The 20,397-nt window shown below is 38.3% G+C and overlaps 1 protein-coding gene across 8 annotated transcripts in view; it reads right to left on the bottom strand.

The window, feature by feature from the left end:
* Window positions 1-20,397, bottom strand: part of CADPS2 (calcium dependent secretion activator 2) — a 335,958-nt gene that overhangs the window by 254,237 nt on the left and 61,324 nt on the right. For all 8 annotated transcript variants that reach the window (XM_088141678.1, XM_025164784.2, XM_088141679.1 and 5 more), the window contains exon 2: window positions 19,624-19,737. In XM_088141678.1, coding sequence (XP_087997804.1) covers window positions 19,624-19,737 — 114 coding nt within the window. The remainder of the gene's footprint in view (window positions 1-19,623; window positions 19,738-20,397) is intronic.

Here is a 20,397-nt window from a genome sequence, read left to right as displayed (position 1 = left end):
TGAACAAATGGCAAAAGGAAAATCCAAGTGTTGGTTCACTTGAGAAAACTACCAAGGTAACTGCTAACTAGTTAAGAAAACACACAGTAAGCTCACAAACATGTATGTGTAAAACTCTACTTCCCCTTAAGTCCATTCCTAGGAAAAAGTAAATGCTTTTCGCCGCTGCTCACAAGCTTTACTACAGTAGTCTGGAACAGAGCTGCAGTCATTGTGACATCAGAACTGGCTCCAAGGGAGATTCTCTCTCAACTCATAGACACCCATTACAAGAACACAGAGAAATGAGGAAGCTTGAGATGGGTTGAATAGGCAACATAACCCTAGGGTGGCATTGTCCCACAAGTCTTTCTTGACACCCTGACCATTATTCCTCTGAATTCCAGCACAGGTTAGGAAAGAGGATTATTTGCTGTCTAATTAATTTAGCTGTATAATTTGTGTTGCACCCACAAAACCAGGTTGTCTGTAACAGAATTATTGTAATAAGCTTCCTTTTTATTTCTTGTCTTTATGCTTTTCTATTACTTTTAAACAGTTCCTAGCTGTAGTATCTCTCTCTCTCTCTCTCTCTTTCTCCTTCCTTCTTCTCTTCCTCTTCCTCTCTTTTCTGAGGTTCTTGCTCAGAACACAGCCACAAGCTTTTAGATAACTTCTGTTGACACCTGCCTCTCACAGGGGTGGGGGCTGTTTTGGAAATACAGATAGAGCCATTGTATCATGTTTAATGTAAAATAACAGCATCTATAGTATTACTTACTCATTCAGTAGTCATGGCGTATCTTCCATCAGCTTTCCAGAGTACTGAGATTACAACTCTCTAAACCACCAGTCAAAATTATGGGAGCTGTACTCCCAACCCATTTGGAGAGTACCAGGCTGAGGAAAGCCACCTAAAGCATTTACAGAAACAGCTTGTTTTTACAAAGTTTTAGAATCCCATACAGCACAAGACAGGTTTGTCTACTTAAACCAATGTTTCTCATCCTCAGCTACTTTAAGATGTGTGGAGCTCCCAGAATGCCCCAGCCAGCAATAGTCTTCCTTAATAATTTTCTGAATAGATTAGCATTTTGATCAATGGTATACCTGCAATCAGTATTCTTCATTTTGGTTTTGATTTATTAGCAAATATTTTATAATCACATTCTTGGTTGTCCCTTCAGCATCATTACACATCGCAAGTTTTCAATATATTTTGTCTTGAAAGACCAAAAGGTAATTCTCTACCCTTAGGAAGATATTTCAAAGGAAAGGCTAGGGCAGTCTACAGGAAACTCAAATTCATACAAAGCTATGGTTCATATTTCATTTGTTGTATATGCTTTCCCAACTGTTTCTTTACATATTCCAATATATAAAGTGTCCTTTGATAATGCTAAGGTATAAACAAATAGGATGCAACAGATCAATTGTATCAGGTGAAAATTTAAACATACAATTCAACAGCTTGAATATTATACAATAAGCCCAAGGTGACAAAGAATGTAACAGGTAAAACCAAAGTACAGGGAGCTGAGAGCTGATGCAAACACCTAGGTTACTGTAAGAAGATATGCTAAAGGCTTCTGATGGAGCTATATGCCATATCAGAAATGTATGTCAATCCCTTGTCCAACATTTAGTATTTAGCATTTTCAATCTAGCTCCAAGCAAACAAAAAAGTAGGCTATGAAAAATTAAATAATTCTGCAAATCACATATAAATAGGGCCAGAAGGGAAAGAAAGCAAAAGCCCACTATCAGATATTTTTGTACAAAAATGAAGCAGAACATAATGATCGATATCAAAGAATTAGATTTATTGAACTAACACTGAAAGTATGGCTTTAAGCCATTCTATAACAGTTCAAACAAATTAAGGGCCATACATTCATGGATTTCTGTGGATTCAACACATAGTGACAAATTACAATTATGCAGCAGCACATACCAGATGCAACTGTTTTGTACCAGAGTGGACGTCTGGATAGTAAGTGGAGTAGACCTCCAGATATTAATATGCTGCAGCTCCCATTAACTCTTGCCACTTGCTACACTGGCTAGAGCTGACTGGAGTGGGAGTTCAATCACATCTCAGAGATACATTTTGATTTACAATATCATATCTAATACATGTTGGAGAAGACAGCCCGTCTGGTACACTAATTAGCATGCTTGCACACTTTCACTCTGAATAAAATAAAATAAAATAAAATAAAATAAAATAAAATAAAATAAAATAAAATAAAAGGAGAGGGTAATGATGGTCACAACAAGAAAGTCCAATACCTTTTATTGGAACTTGAGAGCTTTCTATGAACTATGTCCATTGTTGGCATGTAGGTCTACCCTGGCATTTTTATTTATCTAAATGTTACATTTCTAACAAATACATTTTGCATTCAAAATGAGAAAAGTTCCACAAAAAGATGCATATACAACAAATAAAAAATAATCTAAATTCTACATTGTTTATTCATGCCATAGTAGATATGTAACAGTAATTACATAGAAGTTTTTTCCTAAAAAAAATAATTTGTTGCTCAAAAATCAGTTACATTACAGTAGTAACTACAGTAGTTTTGCACTGGAAAGGAAAATAATGTAACGTTAAGATCATGGCACTCTACTGGTGGGTAGAAAAATATTCTGATCCAGCCTGGATGCAAATCAATGTCCAGGACCCTATGTGAGCCTCTTAAAAATCTAGCCAAGTAGGCTAGATTTTTCTTAGGTAGGTGGCCACTTTCCTGCTATGGCACTTAAGTGACAGTCAAGGTACAGAATACTCTTGTAAAGCAATGGTGATGACAAGAAGGCTACAGCCTTGGTCATACCAACTAGAAGTCATTGAGATTTTTAAAAATCCCCCCTATGTTCCCCTTTCTTATTAAGCATGCTTTCTCCTTACTCTGAAAAGGAGTAGGCTGTATTTCTTGTGAGCAGAGCTCTTCCCATACTGTTATTACTTGGTAATAACAACTGAGTTATATCAACAGGTGATATTTTAATGCAATTTTTTTCCCCACATGATACACCTGGACCTATTCCTGTATTTAAGCACTCTTCTGAATGAGTCCTAGGCCTCTTTGTTTCCTCCCAGCTTCTTCTAGTCAAATGATTAGAGACAAGTTATAGAGAAATGGCCTGAAAGTATACTGAAGAATTATACAGGCGAAAATCGAAAAATTAGAATATCGTGCAAATGTTCATTTATGTCAGTATGGCAACTCAAAAGGTGAAACCAATATATGAGATAGACGTATTACATGCAAAGTGAGATATGTCAAGCCTTACTTTGGTATAATTGTGATGATTATGGCATACAGCTTATGAAAACCCCAAATTCACAATCTCAGAAAATTAGAATATTACATGACATCAATAACACAAGGATTGGAAATAGAACAATATCGGACCTCTGCAAAGTATAAGCATGCATATGTACTCAGTACTTGGTTTGGGCCCCTTTTGCAGCAATGACTGCCGCAATGCGGCGTGGCATGGATGCTATCAGCCTGTGGCACTGCTGAGGTGTTATGGAAGACCAGGATGCTTCAATAGCGGCCTTCAGCTCCGCTGCATTGTTCAGTCTCATGTCCCTCATCTTTCTCTTGGCAATACCCCATAGATTCCCTATGGGGTTCAGGTCAGGCGAGTTTGCTGGCCAATCAAGCACAGTAATCCCATGGTCATTGAACCAGGTTTTGGTACTTTTGGCAGTGTGGGCAGGTGCCAAGCCCTGCTGGAAAATGAAGTCAGCATCCCCATAAAGCTCGTCTGCAGAAGGAAGCATGAAGTGCTCCAAAATCTCCTGGTAGACGGCTGCGTTGACCCTGGACTTAATGAAGCACAGTGGGCCAACACCAGCAGATGACATGGCTCCCCAAATCAACACAGACTGTGGAAACTTCCCACTGGACTTCAAGCATCGTGCACTGTGTGCCTCTCCATTCTTCCTCCAGACTCTGGGTCTTTGGTTCCCAAATGAGATGCAAAAGTTGCTCTCATCAGAAAAGAGGACTTTGGACCACTGGGCAACAGACCATTTCTTTTTTTCTGTAGCCCAGGTAAGACGCTTCTGACGTTGTTTGTTGTTCAGGAGCGGCTTGACAAGAGGAAGACGACATTTGAAGCCCATGTCCGGGATCTGTCTGTGTGTGGTGGCTCTTGATGCACTAACTCCAGCCTCAGTCCACTCCTTGTGAAAGTCCCCAATACTTTTGAATGGCCTTTTCCTGACAATCCTCTCCAGGCTGCGGTCATCCCTGCTGCTTGTGCACCTTTTTCTTCCACACTTTTCCCTTCCACATAACCTTCTATTGATGTGCTTTGATACAGCACTTTGGGAACATCCAACTTCTTTTGCAATTACCTTTTGGGGCTTTCCCTCCTTATGGAAGGTGTCAATGATGGTTTTCTGCACCACTGTCAGGTCAGCAGTCTTTCCCATGCTTGTGATTCCTACTGAACCAGCCTGAGAGACCATTTAAAGGCTCAGGAACCCTTTGCAGGTGTTATGGATTCATTAGCTGATTAGAGTGGGACACTTTGAGCCTACAATATTGAACCTTTTCACACTATTCTAATTTTCTGAGATTGTGAATTTGGGGTTTTCATAAGCTGTACGTCATAATCATCACAATTATACCAAACTAAGGCTTGACATATCTCACTTTGCATGTAATGCATCTATCTCATATATTGGTTTCACCTTTTGAGTTGCCATACTGACATAAATGAACATTTGCACGATATTCTAATTTTTCGAGTTTCACTTGTAGATTAAAAGTTTAGGATTTTAAATTATATTAATTACTTGTTTTCCCATTAAAATAAATGTTCCTCTCATAAAATCAGATATGTCTTTCACTGATATTTGTTCTATTCATAACTCTACCCACAGATGTTTGGCCTCAGTTATTTTCAGTCATCTCAAGGGGGCTGTGGGAATAGCTAGTTTGCAAATACTTCCAATAGTTTACTTTCATAAAATTGATATTCTGGACAATGCCTTTGCACGCAGCTTTAATCTGAAAAGCATGCAGCCACTATGCAGCACTAGTTAGAAAGAATTTCTCTCCTTCTTAAATAAGTTGCTTATTTGTCTGTGCTTACTGGTTTCTTATTAGAATAAATCACAATACAGGTAGTCCCTGGGTTAAGAACACCTAGTTTAAGGATGACCCACAGTTATGAACAGAGGCTATTGTAGCAAAATTTGAGTTAAATACACAATGGTTCGAGTTACTTATGCAATACTAGTTATACAGTATTATACAATAATGCTGTTCCAGCTTACATACAAATTAGACTTAAGGACAGATCTTGGGAATGGAACTCGTTCTTAAAACGGGGACTCTGTGCAATTACAACAAAAAGCATTAGTTCTATGTGAACAAGAAATACATTCTGCAAAAAGAATCTCATCCATACACTTCTGAGGCTATTTATACACATACACACTGCAAAATCAGTATGTCTCTTGGAGGAAAAAGCAACGAAGTTTCAGATTTAGGTGGTGATGACCACAGATGTAGGGTTTTAATAAATGATCACAACTGGCAATAGTCTCCAAAACATCACCATTCTCCAAGTAAGGTAGATCTTAATTTAGTGAGAAGAATGCTTCTATATATGGTCCTGAAAAGGAAAGTAGTCTTGGGAATCTGATGAAGATAAATTATTGCATCTCTCTCAGTTCCTTTGGATAATGGCATAATTGCAAATCGGGCAAATCCCACGCTTTAGCAACCAGCGGTCAATACATCGTTTGTGGAAGATATGCCTGCAAGTTAAAATCCGAACTACCTCTCTGGGCTTGTACGTCTCTAAGCAAACCACACAAGTCTCTTCTGCCAGGTCAAATTCATCCTTTTTTAACTTCCGCAATTCAAGACAACGAACAGCATTCCGGAGTTCTGACTTCGTCGTCTGGGCTCTCCGTTCTTCACGTCTTATCATAAACTGCCCAGGTGTGCAGCATATTAAGACATAAGCCACAAATGTCAAAATGAGAGAGTAAGCACACAGATATATCTTCCAGAGGCATTGGGTTGCTCCCACTTCAATTACGGCAGTTACTCGGATACCTTCCTGAATCAAGCGAAGGATCTGCTTCCCTTTCAGGCTGCTAATCATGACAGCGGCAATCTCACCGGCATCTTCACGAGTCAAAATGAGACTCTCTCTTTCAGCACATGAATGGTCATAGATAATGACACCCGTAGCACCTTTCTCTGCTGCAGCCTTGACTTTATCCTTAAAAGTACAGCCTCCCCTTGCAATGAAGGCAATCCAGTCCTCTGTATTTGGTGGTATGTTGAAGTTAGTCTCCAGCCCACAGGCATCTTTAGCTTCACCTTCTGGGATCACCAACACGCCCACCATCTTCTTCGAAGGCAGGTTCTCTTCAAATAAAGCTGGATGATAGACCTCTGACATGGCCCACTTCCCCCAATGAAGTGTTAGATTCATATAATACACAGACGGGCTTGCAGCTTGGGTACCCGGTAGACCGAACATCAGGGAGAAGCCCAAAGCCAATTTCCAGCAAAGTGAGATTTTTCTTCCACAGTGATTAAAAAGCTTCATTCCTCCTCCTACCTTTTGCAAATAGCCAGAACTTAAAAAAAAAATAAAAAATCCTGATTTCTTCAAAATGTAGAGGATTGGAGAAGTAACATTTCTTGTCCTGGTATATTTGGGGAAGAGATTATTTGTGGGATCAGCCAATCCTTTCAACTGCCATGTTAAGTGATGCACTTTCTAGTATCATAAACCAACATAAACAATGCCCTAGCTAATTTGAATACTGCAAGCTTATTGGCTAAAATTTTAAAATTGGCCAAGACTTAAGACTAGCACTATAACTATTAGGCTGATTTCATGGCCTCATTTTAGTTTTAGTTTTCTAGCTGTCTGGACTACTAAAATGAATTTAAATAATCACACGCTAAATATGCTATATTTTCCACATTTATTTCATTTCCTAAAAGTTTTCAGGTGACATTACCCATTGATCTTCATGCCTGAGGATAATGAATAGGACTGCAATACAACACACCATCCAATGTTCTACCCTACTAAAAGTGTGGGGTTGTTTCCTTCTGTTCTCAACAGATCATTCAATTCTAGCAGATCACCAAATAAGCTTGAAGCAGGATATATGAATGTCTTCTTCCCTTGCTGTACGATTGCAAACAGGATGAGTCTGGAGGGGTTACACCTATCAGAATTCCTTTGTGTGTTTCTAGGGGCACTTCACTGTAAACCAGATGTAAACTAAACTTCCTAAACAGGCACCTGATGCTTAGATATTACTGTACTTCCACAATATTTACCCACATTCTAACCAACTACAGCTCAGACTAATAGCAGTGATGCATATGGAATAAGTGTAAGATATAACTAAGCTGAAAGATTCCTGATTTTCATTTCCTGTCCATATTATGGTAATGCATACATTTTCAATTGCTTTTGTTACTAATAATCAGCAAGTTAAAACTGCAAACTGGCAGCTGAAGTTAAAACTAGGGCTACCAGATCTGGGCTGCAAATCTTCTTTAGATTTCAGTTTCTGTATCATTTTGCTGCCATCTAATAATTGTCTGGATTGTTGTAGCCCTGTAGTGAGTATAGAGGATGACCTTGAAGAACAGAGGGAAGATCTATTGCCAAGGCCACAATCAGATGAATGAGGCTTGAGCCCAGACCAAAAAAGTGGATTATGAAAAAGACTCAGACAGCACTCCCCCCCACCCCTATTCTCATGAAGACAGAGAGGAAGGGAAGCACATCAAGACTTTCAAGTTTATGTTACTGTAATCCTATAATAAAAGTAGTATTAGTACTCATAACTTTGATTTTCTAGTCTGGTCTGCCTTAAAGGGCTGACACATTCAGCCTTTGAAAGATTCTGTTACTATAGCTGTTCCAATAAAAGTAGCTTTAGGTCTACATGGTGTCTGTTTCATAGTCTGATCTACCATATAGGGCTGATAAGCCCAGATCTAATAGTCCTAATTAATCCTCCAGAGGAAGTTTGCTGCACATGAACGTTTTCCTCTCATAAACCCTCCACTTATAAAACGTACTTCTTTAGTTGTTGGTCTATGATGGAAAATTACATTTAGGAAAGTTATTAGTTAAGAACCTAAGTGCATGGTGGGTAAAAATGCAGTATTAGTTTAAAAATTGTTGGAGACATGATAAAAGCACAGAGCAATAGTCTGCTTTCTTCTTGTTACTCACTAGGCCTATTGCTTGAGCCTTAATCTTTAGTTCTGGTGTGATGCTTTCTATTTTGTGACATTGTAAAAAGGAGTGGTTGACATCTCCTCCTGCTCTTCTCCACATACACCATGTCAGGGCTTCCTCAGCTGAAATTTAAGGTAAAGATGATTATATTGGGAAGTGATAGGAACCAAAAGAAGTAGCATGTGACATCTTTCCAAACCTTACATAAATTTTGAGCTAGCTGGAGCCCTGAACAATTAGCCCTGAAAAAGTCACATTTAGTCAAACTGATGCCAAATTATTCTACATATTCCTCTACAATGTTAATTATTGAGAAACCTGGGGTAGGAAGCTTCTCATAACTCAGTTTACTATTGTTTCACACCTTGAAAACGTTCAGACAGATAGATAGACAGACAGACAAACAGATATGGAAAAGTATCAGCTGTATCACCAAATCCATAATGTTTACCCACAGCCTTGATATCTTTCACTAACAAACAGAATCTTGAACTTCATTAAGATTAAAGTTCATGATTATAACTTACAAATTTTAAATAAGTTTTGCCAGGGCTAAATCAGAAAATATGGAGAGAATAGTGCAATACAGATCTGCAGTATGTTTTAGGTTTTTATGTGCAAGGTCTCTTTGTCATGCTGTTGTGAGCTGTTGCCATTCTTCTCTCTCTTTGCTTGCAAACTATGTCAACCATAGGAGCTACCTAAAATCACTCAAAAATAACAACAGCGATCTTATCTCAATGTTACAAATATTATTAAGGGAAAGACTGAGACAAATGATAAAATAGATGATGAACTCCTGGCTTCACTGCAGCATTTCCATACTCCAAATCTCTTCTCCTACACACCATGGTGCCCTAGACATCACTATGCCTGCAAATATTTCCCATTATGTCTGCCAGGCTCCTGGCCCCATCTACTTTGCAAAATAACACATTATTTCATTTTATTTTTTAAATAAATGGGAATTCAGCCAAGGCAAATATCAGCTTTCAACACTATTTGCATAAATATCTTTGAGTCCCCATTTAGGCCTTATTTTTCAAACATTAAAATAGCCCTGTTTGGAAGTGCATCCATCTCTGCCTATCTATTTTGCCAAAATCCCAAAGAACGTAATACCAAATACAAGCAAGGGGTGTAGAGAACACCTAAAAAAATTGGAATCTCCTTGCCAGTTTGCCTTTTGGTGCCTCCTTATACATACCATAGCACCATTTTGTAAACAGGGCAGCGTTTTGCAGCAGTAAAAGGAGCCAAATATTTCCTCTACCTTCAAAAGATTGGGTACCCTGGTTCCAGGTATTTGGCTTTAGATCATGAACCTCCTGAAACTGAGGAGTAGCTTAAAAGAGAAGGACTATATTGAACTCGACAACCTGAGCTTCACAGATGAGATAGGGTGACAACCAGGAAACACTGGTCGGCCCCTGAAAAATCACTTTATTTCAGTGTGTCCTTCTACCACAGCTTGGCTCTGTCAGGACAAATATTTGTAAGGACATATAAAAAGATTAGAACTTTACTGTTAGTATTTGAAACTCAATTTTTAAATGGATTAAAAAGAACAGACTGCCTTCTCAACTTGATTTAAAGAATAATATTCTCTTTTGAAAATTAACAAACAAGTCTTGTCATTTTGCACAGGTTGACAGATTCAAAGCAACAGTTGAAGAGATATAACTGGCATAAAGGTTTTTAAGAATACAACTGAATACAGGTAGTTCCTGGGTAAAGAATGCCCGGTTTACGGACGACCCACAGTTAAGGAAAGAGCCTACTGTAGCAAAATGCAAGTTAAATGCACAATGATTTGAGTTAAATATACAATGGTTCAAGTTAATTATACAATACTACTTATACAGTATTATACAATAATACTGTTCTGGCTTACATATAAATTCGACTTAAGAGAACGGAACTCATTCTTAACCTTGGGACTACCTGTATTAGAACTATTTAGGTTCAGTAACTATCCATGTTATACTTTACAGCAATGGAAAGATTAACTTGTATAAACTCTGAAGGGACTAGACTGCAACCCAGATATTTGTTAATCTTTCCATTGCTGTAAAGTATAGCATGGATAGTTACTGAACCTAAATTGGAGATAGACAGACAGACAGAAATCTCAAGCTTGACACAGCATTAATAGCAATTCAGACAAACATTATACTATATTTTCCTTTATGAGTCACTGACATTTAGAGGAATATTAAATATTTAGCAGCTTAGTGGTTTGTAGACACTAAAATTATTCCTTCTTCAAATAAGAATGTTCTACAGATTTCACTTCATACTGGTAACAATAAAGAGGGAGGGAGGGACAGAGGGAGGGAGGGAGGGGAGTGTTTGAAACAGAGAGTACCAAGAAAACAGATTAGTAAATGAGACTCCTTCTTCCATTTGAGATTTATACATGAGCAAGGTTGCAATTCATTATTGTGTTTGGACCTGTAAACTCTATTTACTAAAGGACTTTATAAATGCCTGATTTAAGACAAGCTAGACTGGGAAGAAAATCATCATCGTCATCATCATCATCATCACCCCTGAAGAAGGCAACAGCAAATCACTTTTGTATTGCTGCCAAGAAAACTACATGGATATATCCATGAGGTCACTAGAAGTTAAGCTTAACTTGAAGAAACGTAAACTTCACTTGTTGCTAACCCTTATAATAAACATCTAAGACAACCACAGATCCTAAGCTAGGATACACCCTCTTCTGAAGCAGAACCAGCCTGCCCCATTAGATCCAGCAGGAAAGGTATGCTACACATTCCATTGGCCAGCGACTTGCATTTGGTGGGTCCCAGGAGGTGGGCCTTCTCTGCCGTGGCTCCTTCCTTGTGGAACATTCCCCCCCCTGAAGTTAGGCTCGCCCCTTACCTGCTGTTGTTTAGGAAGTCCCTCAAGATCTGGTTGTGTCATCAGGCCTGGGGGTCTTTTGGAACCGGAGGCATTCTTAGATGGCTCCACTGTAATTGATATTCTACTCTCTCTGTGGGGTTTGTATATTTTAAAATCTTTAAAAAATTTTTTTTTAATTTGTGATAATGTTTTTATTCTAATAATAACTTTTTATCTTTTTATAATACCTGTTTTTATTCACTTGTTATTTTAATTGTTGTACGCCGCCTAGAGTTGCTTTGTGAGATGGGCAGCTATATAAATGTGATGTATAAACAAACAAACAAACAAACAAACCAAGATTAAAGGTATATTTAAATCATGCTCTGTAGTTCATGTTAGACATATTTAGGTTTAGTACTGTTACTTCTCAAGGTGAATTTTATCCCAGATCAAACAATCAGTTTTCAAACGGTATAATAGATTGAAAGAACAGAATCAAAATAAAGCACGTAATCAGTTAAATGGACTTATTCTTGGAGTCGCCCAACAGTGATCTCAATGAGGCAGAGATAAAAGAAATTGGTCTCTCCTGAGATAATAGTACAGTAGCAAATCAGAATGTGATACTCCCTTGGAAGAAATTGATCAATTTTTCCAACTCCATAATGGGCAATGGTTACTATTATTACAGAAGAGAAAACCAAAATACCTAAACAAATCTAAGGTATTATTGTATTCTTTTACGATGTATTAAAATAAAACATTTACAGGGCTCAATTCCATGGGGATTTCCACCTTGTAATCCAGTACTACAACTCTTAGATTAAAAGATATACATTTAGGACTCCAAATTTGCCGGGATGAATTTGAACTCCAGTGCCTCTACCTAGAAATCAATTAGTTTAGGTTTCCCCAGTAATTCTACCAGACTTTCAATGCTTGTCTAAAGACGGGGGGGGGGGGGGGGTTGCCTATTAAAGAAAATGTACTCTAATTACATAAACAGTTCACTAAATAAATTGGGGAAAACTAAAAATAGAGGCAAGGGCACCTAAATGCTGCAGAAATGCTGTGCTTTCAAAAACTAATACTTGTTACAAGACTGCTTTATTAAACTAGACTGATCTCTCAATTAGTCACTTTTCAGTCTGAAGAGTGTGTTTCAAGTGATATCTCATGATAGCTTCCTTTAACCTTCTCTTAAACAGAATATCCAGGGTCAAAGATCTCTCTTTCCATCAGCTCTTCAGCTTGTTCTAAGCCTGTTTTTCATTTTGTTTTTTTGGAGGATTTTTGTAGAAGAAATAACAACAGATTCAGAACCTTCAAAAACATATATGTGGTTATGCAGCATGACAAATATTGTTTCTAACACCAGGGTTCACCAATAATACCAGGTTCCTCCTATTTCCTCCTTTGTATATACTGTGTTATGAATGTCAATACTTAGGGTTGACCTTCCATTTATCAAGTCCTAGGACATTATATTATAAACATTTCTATTAAGATTTCAAAGAATGCCCTCTTATAGTCCTTATGATCACTGTGAGTAGAGGGTACAGGCAGTTTTTATATCCAAATCGCACTGCCAAACGGTATTAGCAATGTCTAATACAAAACATTATTTCAGATACAATACACTGCAAAACTATGTAAGCTTATGCAATACAGAACAACCATGCATTTTTTAAACTAGCAAAACATACAGAAAAACTGCGGAGCTATACTAATGGAACACTATGTTGGAATATAATTGAAAATTTCATTCTGTAATATGCAACTGTAGAGCATTCTTCCAATAAACTGTTCATTTTCAGCCACATAGCAGGTAATGAATAGTTAATGAAACATTGATTACACATAAAAGTTATTAGCAAACTTAGAACAATTACCACACATTATAAAGTCTCAAAGGCGGATTTTTCTCTGGAATTTCTCCTCTCCAGCTACTTTGGTTGTTCCTTGCTCTGTCAGAGAAAAGACACATATTCTAGTACTGCTTAAATCTTATAACTATTTTTCCTTTAGAAAGTTATCTTGTAAAAAGGCTCACTGGGACAGATGGTGGGAGTGCCTTTTTCTTTGAGATGTGGCAATTGTCACTTTAATGGACTCTTCTGCCACTGAGTACAGGAGTAATCATTGGTTTTGGGGTCTCATTGAAAAGATGTTGTCAACATATATGGTCCTTGAGATGGCTCACATCTTTGCTGGTCTTATGAATGTCATCCATTCACTTTCACTTTGAATCTTACCAACAATGCTAAAGAAAGTTAGATCCTTCTATTTGCTTCAGTCACTATTCAACTGCTGACAAGGAACAAATGAACATAAAGAAGTAGAGAGACATCAAAAAGGAAGCATGGGCTCGGCTATGCCTGCACTTGAGAAATGTTTGAGAGGGATGGCATGAATTTAAGTCCTGAGAACAGTAGGTGAAAAATAGGCAGCATCCAGGAAAATAGGCAAAAAGCCTTTTATTTTGCAACATTAACTTTTAATAGCATTTCAGTGATGATGCTTAGAATAGGAGATAAAAATGAAACTCCTCTGTTCCTATAACAAACAGTATTTAACAAGATTGTTAGGATTCCACCTGGCATTTAAAAGATAGACAGCTACCTCCCTAACAGGAAATATACACCCCTCTATATCTAGCAAGATCTTTCTGAAAATAAATGGTAACTTTAACACGTACAGTAGCAAAGGAAAGACCTCCCCAAACCCCTCTACTTCCTGATGAAAAAGCTTTTGTTCTTTGAACCCTGGCTGGCAATTTTGAGGGAGGAAAGAGACACTCAAGAAGTTGTATACCAAGGCTACAAAATATTGTTCCTGGGCTGCTGATCATAAGTCGTGATCTACAACAAGCTGGGGAAAAGTCCACAGAAGCAAGAGGAGGGCTTTAGCTTCAACATCAGGTCATCTTAACTGACAGGCAACAAGTTTAGTACATATTTTGCACAAGATTATTTTTATTTTGACTGTATATGTGATGTTAGTCTAACTTTTTGTCTCTGGTGTATACTTTCTGTATGCAAGCAGAGTGATTATGTGTCCAATCTAGGGATAGGGAAGATGCTATGTAAGTCATCCCCCTAGAGAACAGGTGGTAGTGACAGCAAGAACTCCGAACTGCTCCACAAAGTAGAAGGAGTAGCTAGACCAGCATTTCTCAACCTTGACAACTTTAAGATGTGTGGACTTAACTGCTTTCTTGCTTCCTATATTGGCTTCACTACTAAGAAAATGTGAAAAAGCATAAAATGGCCAACAGTCACAATATCTCACAGCAAGTCTGTGAAAACAGAACGTACTTTAATTACATAGAGATTATTTTAAATATGTGTGGAAAAAAAGGAATCTTATAGCATAATAGAAGGATTATAGCAGGCAAATGGAAACTTCAAGTGTTCACCCCACCAAGATGGAATTCCACATTACCTCCAATCCAAATCAGCTCTTCTTTTTCACTGCTTGATTAATCACTGTTACTGGTTAACGTTCAGCCTTTTGACAAGCTTATAAAGTGTCACATTTGCTGAAAGATGCTACCAGCAATATTAAATGTGTCCAACACCATCCCAGTGGTCTTTGCTTATTATATATTAATGATGTGCAAAGCTACTTTGTCCCCTTGAAGAAATGAAGCCACTCCAAAAAAAAGGGGGTATAAATATTTTCTCTGCTGCCCATAATAAAAGGAACTTCTTGGAGGTACGAGGGACAGAGAAAGAGAGAGAGAAAATGTGCACAATATGGAGTTAAACATCCCTTCCCTCTCTCAAAGCAACTTTTTTCTAAAAAGAAAAAGGAAAATGGCAGGCTTCATTAAGCAGACTTGTGAGAAACATTTAATTAAAGAAAAACAAATAACATGAGCCTACCAGATAGACATATTTGAAAGACAAGAGAAAACTATATACAGTGGGGCAAAAAAGTATTTAGTCAGCCACCAATTGTGCAGGTTCTCCCACTTAAAAAGATGAGACAGGCCTGTAATTTTCATCATAGGTATACCTCAACTATGAGAGACAAAATGGGGAAAAAAATCCAGAAAATCACATTGTCTGATTTTTAAAGAATTTATTTGCAAATCATGGTGGAAAATAAGTATTTGGTCAATATCAAAAGTTCATCTCAATACTTTGTTATATATCCTTTGTTGGCAATGACAGAGGTCAAACGTTTTCTGTAAGTCTTCACAAGGTTTTCACACACTGTTGCTGGTATTTTGGCCCATTCCTCCATGCAGATCTCCTCTAGAGCAGTGATGTTTTGGGGCTGTCGCTGGGCAACACGGACTTTCAACTCCTTCCAAAGGTTTTCCATGGGGTTGAGATCTGGAGACTGGCTAGGCCACTCCAGGACCTTGAAATGCTTCTTACGAAGCCACTCCTTCATTGCCCGGGCGGTGTGTTTGGGATCATTGTCATGCTGAAAGACCCAGCCACGTTTCATCTTCAATGCCCTTGCTGATGGAAGGAGGTGTTAACTCAAAATCTCACGATACATGGCCCCATTCATTCTTTCCTTTACACGGATCAGTCGTCCTGGTCCCTTTGCAGAAAAACAGCCCCAAAGCATGATGTTTCCACCCCCATGCTTTACAGTAGGTATGGTGTTCTTTGGATGCAACTCAGCATTCTTTCTCCTCCAAACACGACGAGTTGAGTTTAGACCAAAACGTTCTACTTTGGTTTCATCTGACCATATGACATTCTCCCAATCCTCTTCTGGATCATCCAAATGCTCTCTAGCAAACTTCAGACGGGCCCAGACATGTACTGGCTTAAGCAGGGGGGACACGTCTGGCACTGCAGGATTTGAGTCCCTGGCGGCGTAGTGTGTTACTGATGGTAGCCTTTGTTACTTTGGTCCCAGCTCTCTGCAGGTCATTCACTAGGTCCCCCTGTGTGGTTCTGGGATTTTTGCTCACTGTTCTTGTGATCATTTTGACCCCACAGGGTGAGATCTTGCATGGAGCCCCAGATCGAGGGAGATTATCAGTGGTCTTGTATGTCTTCCATTTTCTTATTATTGCTCCCACAGTTGATTTCTTCACACCAAGCTGCTTGCCTATTGCAGATTCAGTCTTCCCAGCCTGGTGCAGGTCTACAATTTTGTTTCTGGTGTCCTTCAACAGCTCTTTGGTCTTGGCCATAGTGGAATTTGGAGTGTGACTGTTTGAGGTTGTGGACAGGTGTCTTTTATACTGGTCAAACAGGTGCCATTACTACAGGTAACGAGTGGAGGACAGAGGAGCCTCTTAAAGAAGTAGTTACAGGTCTGTGAGAGCCAGACATCTTGCTTGTTTGTAGGTGACCAAATACTTATTTTCCACCATGATTTGCAAATAAATTCTTTAAAAATCAGACAATGTGATTTTCTGGATTTTTTTCCCCATTTTGTCTCTCATAGTTGAGGTATACCTATGATGGAAATTACAGGCCTCTCTCATCTTTTTAAGTGGGAGAACTTGCACAATTGGTGGCTGACTAAATACTTTTTTGCCCCACTGTAATTTCAGCAAAATAATATATATTAAGCAGGCCTTGGCAAACTCCTGAAAGCATGGTAAAGTGAGCAAAAGAAAGAGATGTTTTACATTGAAAGACTAGTCCAGAGTTTCTCAACCTTGGCGACTTAAAGATGTGTGGACTTCAACTCCCAGAATTCCCCAGCCAGCATGCTGGCTGGGAAATTCTGGGAGTTGAAGGCCACACATCTTCAGGTTGCCACGGTTGAGAAACACTGGACTAGACAATGAGCTTGCCTTTGCTAAAATGAAATATCCAATTTGGAAATTAGAGAAAGGTTTTTGGTGCCCGTAGCAAACCAGGCTGTGGAACCAAGTCCTTAATGAGGCAGTTACTCCAGAGTGAACAGAAGTGGCAGGGGGTGTCCAAGGTAAGTCGAGGAAATAATTTATCCAACCATGATGTTTTAAGGGTTGTCTCAATCAAAAGAAAACAAACTGAATTGTCTACTCCAGACATCTATTTTTTTTAATCAGTCTCTTTCCTGCTCAGTGAATGCTGCCTCCAAAGGGGAATATAAAATAATACGAACATTTGTTTTGACAGTTGCAACTGTTTCTTTAGATTCTAAAAAGTATACTAACTTGTAAAGATTCTGATTTCCCACTCTGCCCTTCAGTGAAATACCACAATAGAAGATATAAACTGAATAAAGTTTTGCTACCACTGTCTGCCTCCGATCTCCTACCAGTAAATATCACTGCTCTCAGCACTGCTAGTCATGACTACAGACCATTGACAGAAGATAAATTACTTTCCATTTGGAGGCTATTAAAAAAATCACATTCATCTTTCTAGATCAGTGTTTCTCAACCTTAGCAACTTTAAGATGAGTGGACTTCAATTCCCAGAATTCCCAAGCCAGCATGCCTGGCTGGGGAATTCTGGGAGTTGAAGTCCATTCATCTTAAAGTTGCTAAGGTTGAGAAACACTGATCTAGATTGTATAAATCAAACCCTTCTCGGTCATCATTTCTTTATGGATTTTAGCCACAGACACTTTAACTTATTTCTTTATTTGTCATGTTGCCCTATTTAGTATACAGGAAAAAAATATTTCAAGTGGTTAATCTCAAGAGTTTGTTTTCAGGCATCTCTCAGTCCAAGAATGCAAATAATTACTACATTGCTAAATGTACACATTTGTCAGCCTGACAAAGTGAAATCTCGGTTTGGGGGATGGGATTGGGATGTTTATGAAAATAAAGCAAAGCATAATTAAATACTTTGCTCTTGCTTTAATAAACTTCCCAGTCCCACCCAACATGGGTAGAAGAATACATTAACTATTTGGAAGATTCAAAGTATGATTTCCAATAAGATTGGAATGATTTTTATTCCACTGTTTCCCTCATGAACTTCAGGACAACCATTTGATATCCCTTGCAATTTATTTTGTACAATAACGCTCTCTGAGGAAGGCAATGAAAGTGTTTGAGCTCTCCTGTGACCTTCATTCTGAGGATGGATTTTAATCAAGGTCTTGCTCGTTCTAATTCAGCACTAAGAATAAAGTTGCTGAAGCAACAAACACCTATATGCCCATTCTACTTTCCTTACCCATCTGCTGCTCCTCTTGTTGAAAATGTAGCAAATACATTCCTGTCATTCTAAGCCCTGGTTCCAGCTGTTTTGAAGTATTAATCCCAGGACAACAGACACGGGCTCATTCCTTGCACAACATAATAAAGGGCCAAAGCACTAAGAAGCAAAAGGGTAAAACAAATATGCTTTGTAGAAAGACGTAAGCCAAAGTAAAGTGTGAAAAGTAAAACGTTCTATACCTGTTTCACAGCTGGACATTTTATCAACAGCTGGAATACTTCAGTTGGAGAAAGCTCCTTTGATCCAAGTGTGACAAGTCTCCATGCCAGCTTTTCAGTAATTTCTTGGAATCTAGAAGAACAGCCCCTGTCTATATGTTAAAACAGCCTCACATTTTCCCATGTCTGTGTGAAAAAATAAGCATCGAAGCTTTAAGAGTTGCATTCACTTTAATGAATGAATGATTTCCAGACTGAATATTTCCACCTCTCTCATCTCTGGTGAGTTATTCTAGCTAAGAGACATGAAGAAGATAGAATGAAGCTATCTGATCTTCTCATGTGGACAAACTATGGAGGAAAGTGATGAGCACAGGATTCATGGGGCAAAGCTTCTTCTAAACACCAAACTTAGAAACAAGGATAGCTCTTCAGAGGAGACTGATTTCATGAATAAAAGTCTGGATTCCATTATAAAATAACTGAGCAAATGTTGGACAGCACAGGAAATATATATTTCATCAAGCTGTGGGAAAGTAAAATGTTCTTATTGTTCAGACAGATCCTAATCCAATCCCTAGGAGCCACCAAGCAAAACTCAGCAAGGATTCACACAATCAATATTGGGTTGAGATACAGGCATGTGAAAAGCAATCCTATCTGTGGCTCCTACATAATTAGCACAATTTCCCACATATCTAAATTAGCTATAGATATTAGAATGACAGAAGGATGATGTTGTTAAATACTAATTCCAGGAAGAATATTACTCCTTATTCTTCTTTTTCCAATCACTGAAACAAGACTGTTCTTAATACAGATACTGTTTATACCTTTATTCCAGAATTTTGGACAAACACCTTTCAGCCTACTACCAGAAGCCAATGAGATTGTTTAGTCCAAATATCCAAATAGTATCAAACCACCTATCCTTGTTTTAAGAAAACAGCCCTGATTCATAGTTTTTAATTTAAAAATATTATTTAAAATGTTTCACTAGGTACAATAGCTCACAGACTTACAAAGGCTTATGTCAAATGGGTATTTTTATATTTATTTATATATATATTTTTAAGGCGTGTATATATATATATATATATATATATATATATATATATACACACACATATACACACATATACATACACACACACACACACACACACACATACATACATACATACATGCCTTAAAAATATACTAGGGAAAAAAGTTTTACTTACTTCATAGTAACTTCGAACTGCATTGCAAAAAGCTTCGTCAGCTACAATCTGTGTCTCTCCATTTAGAAATGCCTGGAACCGCTCTTTCACCACTTGCAGTTGTTGTTTGTTCAGCTGAAGGAAGAAGAATACCGTTAGCAAATCTGCACAGTTGTCAGGCCCAGCCCAAGAACAGCGGTGAAACAGTCCAGTTGAGTAAAGTTCCTTTATTAGCCTACACCTTATAGATAGAATCTTGCCAAACTAAATCTATACTACAGCAACTAGTGGTTATTCCTCTGGAGATTCTAGAGAGTGGCTATCCTGAACCTCTTCCCACACTCCCCTTGAGGACTGCATTGTCTCTTATCTCCTTTCCCCTCCTGGAATGCACCCCCTCCCTCCTGATAGCCTTGATCTCCCACATCACTCTCCTCTTCATAGATACATTCCATCACAACAGTTCTCTTTATTCCAATATTACATTGCTTTATAAAACTGCAATAAAATTTCCCTTCTTTCCAAGTTTCCTCTTCATTCAAATTACAGGTAGTCCTTAACTTACGACCATAGTTCAGCAACTGTTTGAAGTTACTGAATGAATGGTGGTTATGACCAGTCCTTGGAGTTCTGGCCGTCCTAGCACCTCTGCAGTCACATCATCAAAATGTGTTTGGCTTGCACTTATGACCAGCTGCAACGTTCCACAATCATGCAATCACCATTTGTGACCTTCCCTGCCAGCTTCCCAGAAAGTCAATGGGGAAGCTGGCAGGGAAGGTTGCAAATAGCTGG

This window comes from Python bivittatus, unplaced genomic scaffold, assembly GCF_059951505.1.
Source record: "Python bivittatus isolate LINGU-HERP-01145 unplaced genomic scaffold, Pbiv_v1 ctg000330_np1212, whole genome shotgun sequence".
NCBI classification, from domain to species: Eukaryota; Metazoa; Chordata; class Lepidosauria; order Squamata; family Pythonidae; genus Python; species Python bivittatus.
Note: the sequence above shows the minus strand (reverse complement) of the source record. Positions and strands in the feature narration are given on the sequence as shown.